This window comes from Tupaia chinensis, unplaced genomic scaffold (assembly GCF_000334495.1).
Source record: "Tupaia chinensis unplaced genomic scaffold, TupChi_1.0 Scaffold000564_1, whole genome shotgun sequence".
NCBI lineage: Eukaryota > Metazoa > Chordata > Mammalia > Scandentia > Tupaiidae > Tupaia > Tupaia belangeri.
Window position 1 is genome coordinate 5,805 of NW_006160077.1, and position 11,562 is coordinate 17,366.

Sequence of the window (11,562 nt, forward strand, 5' to 3'; positions counted from 1 at the left end):
ATAATTGACCACGTATCTGAGACTCCAGTGTCTTAATCACTATGCCACCTGCTGGTGTCTCATAACAGTTCTTAAAACTCTAGTTTGTGAAAATTTTGCTATACATTAAATAAAAAAGAATTCTAAAGATCAGACAAAACTCAGTAATTGAACTATTGATCTTTGGAAAAGCATTAAATTGTGTAATTTAATACATGATAATGATAGAATTATACATTGATATATTGGATAAATTCTGGCAGGACAAATTATTATATATTTAAATTCTCTCCACCACTTGAATATCTCATGTCTACTTATTGTATTTCCTGTTCTCAATTTTTTCCTTTACATTATCTTGAATGTAAATGGATTAAATTATTATAAACCAAACAAAAGACACAGAGTGGCTGAATAAATTAAAACAAAACAAAACAGAGGTCAGCAGGTGGCATGGTGGTTGAGGACCTGGACACCCACATGGTGGACCAGTTTGAACCATGAACCTGGCCACTTGAAAAATCACTTTGGGCACATGTACGTGAGTTTACAAAATCTAGAGAGGAGAAGGTAGGAAAAGGAATTATGGCATGTCCATCCCCACACAGGGTGATTTCTCACTTTCCCTCTCTCTGTATCTCTTTGTTTCGCTCCTCTCTGGAGAGAGCACATGCCTTATATTAAAACAAAAAAATAAAAAAAAAACAAACAATAAAGACCCCATTATATCTTCCCTGGAAAGGACTGATTCCACACTTAAAGACACACATAAGCTGAAAATGACAAGGTAGAAAAAATATTCTATGGTAAAAGCAGAATATTTTTAAAGTAAATAACACTATATTTTCCATAATTGTGCAATATCACCATTTCTTATATTATTTACCCTTAGTTCATATTCAAAATCTTATTTCAGTGTTATTGCATTTTTTTCTTTTTCCAAGAGAAAAGTAAACTAAACCATTAAATAAAACAAGACATCGAATAAAGTGGAAGGTGCTAAGTGTAGTTAGAAGTGGGAACCAAGTTTCCACAGTGAATCGATGAAGTCTTGCTATCGTGTTGTATTTTATACTCTTTTCTAAATTGTTTTTATTTTTTAGTTTGCTATAATGTACGTGTGTTTGCCATAGATGGAGAGAGACAGGAAAAGTAAGAAGCACTCCCTAGGGGAGATGACCACTCCGCAATCCCTTCTCTAGCCTCCTCTCGTGATTTTGGGCTGACATGCACATGTACCTGGTGTGCTTCTCAAGCCACTGAATCCAAGACTCCAACTGAGTAGTCAGCCCAATGGGACCCCACTGCCTTAGCCACTATACCACTGGCTAACCCGAGTTGTGTTTTTTAAATATCACCTGTTTTTTGAAGTGTGGCACATGTCAGGTAATCATTTTGTGTAAACACAATTATTTAAACAACTACTTAAAATTTCATCTAATCAAAAGCAACATTTCTCCCTTAATTTTATAGATATTACAGTTATTTTCTGATGAGTCAACTTAATTTCACATTTTTCTGTAGACTTAAAAACAGGGAAAATAAATGTTGAAGATGATACAAAGCAACAAACTGCTTGGCCTGCTCTCTCTATGGAGGAATCTGATGAATTAAGTCCAAATTTTCCCTTAAGCTTCTGTCTTTATGCTACTTTCCATTAGGGGAAACATATCTGCCATACCTTTTCAAATAAAATAAAATAATTCAATGAATCTCTAAACTGTGCTTTTACTATTAAAGTCATGGGATCTCAAGATCAGATACAGAGGAAAAAAATAGCATTTTGATTAATCTATGTATCTCTGCAAATTTGCACATAAAATTTTATTCTGTAGTGAGTACCTGTTGCTACCCTCCCTAATCCGAAAACAGTACATGCTGTCTTTGCCCTTACAGATTCTTGCTGCCTTTTTCTAGAACTCCACTCTTACATCTAGTAGGTATATGGGCATTTTGCCTGAATTCTGCAGGAGATACTATACTACATCCCAGTAAATAGTGTACTATTTTTGAACATGAAAGGAAATTAAAGCATCTTCAAGCCCAGGAGGAATTAAAACAAACAAATATTTTAATTCACTGGGGACATAAAAGTTTTGCAAACTTTAGCAAGTCAAGTTTGAGCAACCACAAAAACTTATGTCATAGAAAATCATTCTGATAGGAAATTTCCAAACCCTGGAGGGGATTGGTGGGCAGTTCCACAGGTTTCTGACCTCTCAGGGAAATCTCTTTAAATTCTAGTCGGAAATTAAAGAGAGAACTTTTGTTTCTTTCTTTCTGTTTCCCTGAGGCCATGCTGAGGACTACACTTGAGAAGCTGTGGAGAACATTCTCTACTTCTGCCAGACATGTTCTTCCTCTCTCTCTTAGATTTAGAAGCAAGAGGTGGAAACCGTCTTCACATTTTGGCCAGTGAGTGGACTTTTCTCCATATTGAGTAGATTTCTAGCTCCAGAATTTTCAAGAAACTGGTATGTGGTGAGATTTATCAGTTACATTTTTGCATTCTTAGAGAAAATTTCAAGTTACTATATAGTGTTTAAAAGTGGGGGTGTTGTGGTCCAGATACTAAGTTTAATATGATGCAAGGGCATGTCAATAATAATTGGTACACCTGAGCTAGTTACGTAATATCTCTGGCTTTCAGACTCCTCATCTTTAATGGGGATTATAATATTACCAACTCAAACGATGTGGAAGTAAAAGTAAAACAGCACCTTACACCTTCGTAAGCGCAATAAACAGCTGAGACATTTAGAGAAATCAGCAAAATGATATTGCTGGGAAAGAAAATGATCTGAAATCTAAAGAGAATTCAGTATTTTAGGATATGGCTATTATAAAAAGGCAGACCATGGAATTTCTGAGAGAATTATGATCCGAGTAAGATACTACCTTTAAAATGTAAACTTAAAACTGATTTCAAAGTAAGTGCTTAGAGGATGGAGAAGACTAGGCCCATAGTATGGCTATTTAAGTAAAGATCACAATGGTTTACATTTTCAAATATAAGATTTTATGTTATGTTAGTGTATTAGTTGTGCCTACACAAATGAACTATATTGTACAGATAATAAAATTATATCAAATCCCCTCCTTTTCTTTACTATGTAGTTAATAAAAAATACAGTGTTCTTGGCTTTATTAAACTTAATGTCTAACTTTAAGTATTTCTATATAGCAAATATTCCATATGTTTCCTTCAAGATATTTGGATTACAGGATAAATATCTTTACAAATAGGCAGAGTCATTATAATTCTTATTTTCCACATTATAAAAATGCTATATCTTCTACATCATCATATTATTATCTTTATGAATATTTATTTATTTAATTGTATTTGCTATTATTATTATTTTTTAATTTGACCAGAGAAAGAAAAAGGAAAAGTGAGATAGCAAGCTACCAGGTCCAATGTTTGAACCATGGTCAGTCATGTGGGAGTCCAGTGCCTTATCCACCATGCCACTGGCTGGCCCCTGTCCTCATATTAATTAGTATTTTATTCACAGCATTATGTACTATTAATTTGTAGCAGTCTTGTTTACATAAGTGTCTTCCTATTACTAAATATTTCAGATATTTCTAAATTTTCACCATGATAAATGATCCTTTTAAAATAAATATTTAGGATTGGAATCAAGTAAAAAGAATACAAACATGTTTATGATTCTAAAAATAGTTACTAATGCATTTTGAAATTATTAATGAATGAATCAGTTTCACTTCAATATATAATAGAATAGAAATGATATAGAAATAATGATATTAAAAACATATGTGTAATTCTAATAATAAATTTTTCAGCTCACTTTGTGTGTGAAGATGCTGCCTAAAAAAAGATGCTGTCAGAACTAGCTGGTGATGTGGTTGTTAAGGCAACTGGATCCCACATGGCCAACTCTATGGTTCGAGTCCTGGACCTGAAAGAATGAGAAACATGTCAGGCACTTGCACGTGCAATACCCAAACCCTGAAAGGAGCGAGGAATGGAGGAAAAGAGATTGTGGTATGTTTATTCCCACGACAAGGGTGCTTTCTCACCTTTTTTCTCTCTCTTCTTATGTTTCTCTCCAGGAAGCAATTATACTCTCTGGCAAATTAAAATAATGTTGACATTAATATTTCACATCTTCCTTCTGAATCATACTTTGCAAAGCACATAGATTACTGCCTATTGGACTCTCTAGTCAGGCAGTTTAAGCAAGTGTTATTAGCTCTGTTTAACAGGAGGATAACATAGAGGTTTGTTGAATGACACATATCCACTTTACGATGAAGGTGAGGTTACTAGCTTTTGGATAGCAAAATCTGAACTTTTTTTCCCCCTTTTTAATTAACTTTTCACTTTTTTTTTTCTTTTTTTGGAGAGGTTTTTGCTATAGGGTGTGTGTGCTTGCCAGACAGACAGAGAGAGACAGAGACAGAAAGCGAGAAATCACCCCTCAGGGGGGATGGCCATGCCGCAGTCTCTTCTCTTCCATTCTCCTCTTGAGATCTTGGGCACACATGCACACGCGCCCAGCATGTTATAGGCCACCGAGACTGGGACTCGAACCGCAGTCGACTATGTGGGAGTACAACGACATAGCCATTATGCCAACTGCTGGTCCCATTAACTTTTCACTTTGGATTACTTTTGGATTATCAGAAAAGTTGCCAAGATAGTATACAGAGTTCCTATATATTCTTACTCGGTAATCCCTAATGTCATGTTACAGTACCATAGGTATACCCATTGGTCAAAACTATGACATGATATACTTTTAAATAAAAAACAGATTTTATTCAAGTTTTACTATTTTCACTATTGTCCTTTTTCTGTTTTAGAGTTTAATCCAGATCAAGACAGCATTTAAGATAATTACATTTTAATGATTAAAATTTCTAAACCCTGTGATCACAAACCACAGAGACATTGCTCCGTTCATTGTCAAAATTGTAATAGTAATTTTGAAAATTCTCTTTATCTGAAAAAAATACAGGCTAGACTGGTCTATATCTAACAAACATTTTACTTTTAAAATGGTCTTACACTTTTAATTTGTCAGATAAGAGAATTGAGGAACTTAAGAATAATTTAAAAATTTTTAAGAGAGATTTTTGCTATAAGACATGTGTGCTTGCTAGAGAGACAGAAAAAGACAGAGACAGAAAGTGAGAAACCACCCTCCCAAAAGTATGACCATACAATCCCTTTCTCCTCCATTCTCCTCTCAGAATTTTGGGCTTGTTAAATGTGTTTTTTTCCTGATCCTCTCCTTTCCAGTCCAACAGACACAGAATGGAAAGTTATTGTGTACGGTAATAACTTTGAGTTGCTGGACATAAAATGCATTTATGCTTTGAGAACTCATATCATATGCTGTAAAAATGTACAATGATTAAATTTAAATAAAAAATAAATTAAGTAGTAAGAAATAAATTAACAAAAAAAAAAAAAAAAGAATTTTGGGCGTGCATGCACATGCACCCAGAACGAGTTTCAAGCCACTGGGTCAGGACTCGAAATGCAGTTGGCCATGTGGGAGTCTAGCGATGTAACCATTACACCATATACTGATCCCCCCAAATTATTTAAATATTAAATTGATATAAAGCCTTAATTTTTTTAAACAAAAAATACTTGGCAAAGGAATAAATGTTGATCTGAGGGTCGCAATAATTTATCCAAAAATTATTATTAAGATCATTTGAGGGAACCAGCAGTTAGCGTAATGGCTATGTCGCTGGACTCCCACGTAGTCGACCGCGGTTCCCGTCTGGGACCCGGTGGCTTAAATCTCACGCCAGGCGCGTGTGCATGCGTGGCCAAGATCCCGAGAGGAGAATGGAGGAGAAGGGATTGCGGCGTGACCATCCCCCCTGGGGGGTGATTTCTCGCTTTCTGTCTCTATGTCTCTGTCTGTCTGGCGAGCGCATGCGCCCTATAGCGAAAACCTCTCCAAAAAAAAAAAAAAAAAAGATCATTTGAAAGTGCTGTGCATTTTAAAAATACCATCCTTGCACTGTGACCAAACAAAAAGATGAATGAAAACACTCAGCACATGACCCTTGGTCATGGTAAAGCAGAAATTAGGAGTGCTTCTTATTGCGCCTATATTTTGTGCACCAAGGTATGTTACTATATGTGACTTTCACGGGAACTCTTTGGATACTTATTCCCATAGTACCCATTTAAGGAAGAGAAATCTGAGGCTTAAATTTTTTGTTTTTAATCTTTTGATTTGTTGTAGGGTCTGTGCATTGCCAGAGAAACAGGAAAAGGGAAATCACTCCCCAGTGGGTATGACCACACAGAAGTCCTTTCTCCTCCATTCTCTTCTTGAGAGAATGGGTACACAGGCACATGTGTCTGGCATGGTTTTCAAGTTGCCGTGTCTGGGACTGGAATCAAGCAGTTGGCCATGTGGGATCTAGCCACGCCAAACTCCACACCACCTGCTGGTCCATGTTTTGAGAATTTTAAGTAGCTTGTTTAATACTACAACAGATACAATAATCTAGATTTGAACTTAGGTCTGCATGAGTCTAGACTGATGTTCTTACTCATTTCACTTCTTTGTCTCTCCTGCTTTGTCCCTAGCCTGAGCTGACCACTCTTGGATCATGTTTTATTAATCTTTACTTTAAAAAAAAAATGGTACTTGTCAGCTCCAATAACCTTGTACGGTTTGGTTCATATTCTTGTTTTCTTAAAGTTGTAGCTGAATATGGAGTTTACAGTGCAGGCAACATTTAAGAATAATTAAACATTAGGAACATAATGGAAATGGCTTTTTTAAAGATAGAAAAGAGGGCCAGACAGTGATGTGGAGATTAAGGGGACTAGATCCAGCATGGTTGACTAAGCAGTTCAAATCCCTGATCTGGAACCTAGAAAATCACACCAGGTGCATGTGCTCTTGTGCCCAAAACCTCAAGAAGAGAATGGAGGAAAAGGAACTGTGCTGTGGCCATTCCCCTGGAGGTGATTTCTCACTTTCTCTCTCTTTCTTTCTCTCTCTCTGTCTCCAGCAAGCACACATGACCTGTAGCAAAAGAAAAAAATTAAAATAAAATAATAAACAATATATATTAATATATACAATTTTACATTTTAAAATTTCATTAATGTTTTAAATTATTACTGTTAATGCTAATTGCCATTCATAAAAATCAGCTAATATTGGAACTAGCAGATGGTGTAATCGTTACACTGCTGGACTTCCATGCATTCGACCATGGTTCAAGTCCCAAATCTGGTGGTTTCAAACTCACACTGAGTGCATGCGGGTGTGTGCCTAAAATCCTGGAAGATAAGGGATTGCGGCAAAGCTATCCCCTCTGGAGGGATGATGTCTCACTTTTTGTCTCTCTGCCTCTCTCTGTCTCTCTGATGAGTGCAAGTACCCTATAGCAAAAATATCTCTCTCTAAAAAAAACAAACCATCAGCTAATATTTAGTTATCACAGTAAATACCATTATGCTTTTATTAACACTTAACAAACACAAACATAGATATGAGTCTGGGCATATAAACATATATACATGTGTGTATATGTATCTGTAGATATATTTATATATCAGTAGACAAATCTTTATATGAGGACACACTCACCTTTAAACCTATTGTTACATATGGAAAATTATGTCAAAAGTTGGAATAATTATCTATATGACATATGGCAAAGTTTTCTGTGTGTATGGTGGCTGACTTTATGTGAGAGAATAAGAAACAGAATTTATAAGGGCACTGTATTATAAACAACACTTTTGTATTTTCAAATTTAACCCTTATCATAATCTTGGATGATGAGCAGGTAAGATTTATTTGCACATCTCTGCTTTACAATGTAGTTATATAAGTTTGAAATAGATATAAAATAAACTTCAAAAAGTTTGTAGAAAACTGATCAGCAATGATGTAATGGTTACGTTGCTGGACTCTCATATGGTTGACCACAGTTCAAGTCCAGGACCATTTGGCTTGAAAATCACACTGGGCATGTGGGGTGTGTGTGTGTGTGTGTGTGTGTGTGTGTGTGTGTGCATGCATACATGCCCCAAATCTTGACTGTGGCATGATCATCTCCCTAGGGTGATTTCTCACTTTCTCTCTCTCTACACAACAAGCACACCTGCCCTATAGCAAAAATCTCTATATATATAAAAAAAGGAATTAAAGTATGAGTTTATTTTTATGCAGTAAAATTTTGAGGTCTTGGAGCCAGCAGGTTGAGTTTTGATTAAGGTGTGGTATTCCCACATTACCGACTGTAGTTTGAGTTCCGGACTTGGTGGCTTGCTTTCTCACTTTCCCTCTCTTTCTCTGTCTCTGTTTGGTGGATGCATTTGCCCAATAGGAAACTTAAAAAATAAAGAATAAATAAAATAATAATTTTTTAAATATTTGAAATCCTGCATTTGTTTTCATAAAACATTTTCATGAACATTTTGAAGATCTTTTATATCTTAAGGAGATGTATTTGATCAGATTGAGTCATATTGTATAAATAATTGATAAATAATTAGTAAAGCAAATATTTTGACTTATATTCTACATATTCTTATTTCTTACCTATTTGGCTGTTACCAGTTTCCATATGTAAGTGATTGGGTTTTCGTTTTCTAATTCTGTATCAGTTGCTCTATTTCCTTCATCGAGTTGTCTCATTCAAACAGGAACAAGCCAGTCATGTGCTTTAACCTTCACAGGTGAACTGAATCTATGGAAAGGCCATCTTCACTCTGAAGTTCTCACTGAAAAGAAAAATCTCCACTTCTTAACCTGTTGATCTCACAGAAAGAACTTGGGTATTATAATAAAGCGTTGTAATGTTAAAATCCCAGGTCCAGCATATGTTGTTTTCTTGAACTTAAATTCTTTATGGACTATCCTACCAGTAAAATAGGGATAATGAGGCTTAACATAGCCTTGGCTGCATCATCCCAATTATAATGTTGGATCCAGGTTCTGGTCCTGAACATGCTGTGAATGCCTGTGCTCTTCCTGTGATCTTGGCTCGCTGAAGAGCTGAGTGTAAGGACCACACCATGGTGAAAATCTGTCAAGAAACCTTCTTTTTCCCTGTTTCTCTCTCTCTCTCTCATTAAAAAAAAAAATAGGTAGATGAACTTTTAAAAAAATGCTAATGTAGACAATTTCCTAGAAAATAGGGTCCTCAGTGGTTGCTTTCTTCTCATTATTTTTGTTAGATACCTATAGCACTCTAAAATAGGTGTTGTTTTGATAAAACTCTATTCCTGTTTTAAAATGATGAATTAAAAAAAGAAACTCAACATAATGCTTTCTTGTTACATGAGATACAGAGCTAGACACGTTTCCTGAGATATTCCTCTTTTATAAAGAATAAATTAATTCATTAAATTGTAGATTCAGTTCAGTATTTTAAAGAAATAGTTGAGAATTAGTGATGATTTTCAAATGCATCTTAAACTTTATACTATTTATTCTATTTGTAAATAAGGCAGTTTTCTTATCGGGAATGGTTTTCAAACTATTCTTGTTCTTATTCTATTCCAATAGTAGGAATTACTAATCATATCCAGTCTTCTTTTCTCAGAACTCAAATGTGGCTTCAGAATGATTTTCAGAAGTTCACACCAGAAAGTCACTAGTAAATAGTCAAAGCTGGCCCCCCTGAGTTAAAAGCTATTTAATTTTTAAAAAATAGTTTTCAAAATTATTTTAAAGAATTATTTATTTATATATATACACACACACACACACACACACACACACACATACACACAGAGAAAGTGAGAAATCAACCTGCCAGGTCCAGGACTTGAACCTTGGTCAGCCATGGCAGAGTCTAGCACCATAATCACTGTACAATCTGGAGGCCCTAAAATTTATTTTTTATTGCTATCATATGTGGAGGTTTTCCTTCCTCATCTGGCTATTTTAAAGTATTTGATAAATAATTTTTCTGCACCTCAATTATTCCTATGTTCTTACCATTGCCTTTAACAAATTTCTAATTTATGTTCTCAATTATGAAAGAGGCATTGAAGGTAATTTTCTATATAGCAGAATATAAAATTATAAAAGTATACTTTTTGATGACTATCATGCTATAAACTCATCTGAAGCAATGTTCTTCTCTCTTATACTTACAGATTCTATGAATACTGTGTGTCCTTCATCTTTTCCTTGGAAATCATGCAAAACCAAAGCTTGGTAGTTGACTTTGTCCTTCTAGGACTTTCACAGGATCCAAATATTCAGAAAATGGTATTTATTGTATTTTTGTTTGTGTACATCGCAACCATCGGGGGCAACATGCTAATTGTGGTGACCATCCTCAGCAGCCCTGCCCTGCTGGGTTCCCCCATGTACTTCTTCTTGGCCTTCCTATCCTTCCTGGATGCGTGCTTCTCCTCTGTTATCACCCTGATTGTCCTCACAGTCATGGCCTATGACCGTTACGTGGCCATTTGCAAGCCCTTGCACTACTCTTCTATCATGAACTGGAGGCTCTGTGGCATTCTGATGGGAGTAGCCTGGACAGGGGGCTTCTTGCATTCTATGATACAAATTCTCTTTACTTTCCAGTTGCCCTTCTGTGGCCCCAATGTCATAGATCACATCATGTGTGACTTATACCCATTGCTGAAGCTCGCGTGCATGGACACTCATATCTTTCACCTTTTGGTGATTGCCAACAGCGGCTTTATCTGCATCATAATCTTCACCTTGTTGCTTATCTCCTATGGTGTCATTTTGCTCTCACTGAGGACCCATAGTTCTGAAGGGCGACAGAAAGCTCTCTCCACCTGTGGATCTCACATTGCTGTTGTGGTTTTGTTCTTTGTCCCGTGCATATTTATGTACTCCAGACCTCCATCGGCTTTCTTTTTTGATAAAATTGTGGCAATATTTTGTACTATCTTAACTCCCATGCTCAATCCTATGATTTATACTTTCAGAAATAAGGACATGAAAAACGCCATGAGAAAAGTATGGAACAGATTGGTGATGGCTTATGATGAAAAATAAACATTATACTTTTAAAAAAATAAAGGTAAGAGGAAAGAATTTACAGTGATCTTGGACAAAACTTTATGTAGATGGATAATGCATGACAGGAGGTAATGGAATGGAAAAAAATTAACACAGGATGCAGAAAATGATGTGTTCACCCACAGAGTAATTAAAAACTCTTAGTTTGCAACTCAGTATCATTATGTGTGAATTAAAGAGAGCTGAATTATGTACTTACCTAGAATATAATCAGAAAAAAAAAAGAGAAGATAAATTACCTGTCAGACTGTTTGCCATTCACTCCCATGCTCTGAAAAATGTTTGTGGAAGAAAATTATATCTTAGGGATTTTGAAAATTTATTCAAACTATTTCAAGTGCAAGGTTTATACTAAGGGACTTTCAAAATTCATGGAAAATGGAATTAAAGTATGAATTTATTTTAGTACAAAATTGCTTGAAATCATGTATTTTTTTTTCATAATACTTATTCCCTATGCATTTTTAAAGACCCCCATGTCTTTAGGACACAGTTCTCAATGACTGATGAAAAATCACTAGGAATCTAAACAGATACTCACAAAACC

The 11,562-nt window shown here is 35.5% G+C and overlaps 1 protein-coding gene across 1 annotated transcript; it reads left to right on the forward strand.

Annotated features, from left to right (window-relative positions):
- The first annotated feature begins 10,148 nt into the window (after window positions 1–10,148).
- Window positions 10,149–10,991, forward strand: LOC102485812 (olfactory receptor 4C15). Its single transcript, XM_006157898.3, has one exon. The coding sequence runs from the start codon at window positions 10,155–10,157 to the stop codon at window positions 10,989–10,991; it is 837 nt and encodes a 278-aa protein (XP_006157960.2). The 5' UTR covers window positions 10,149–10,154.
- Window positions 10,992–11,562: the final 571 nt, after the last annotated feature.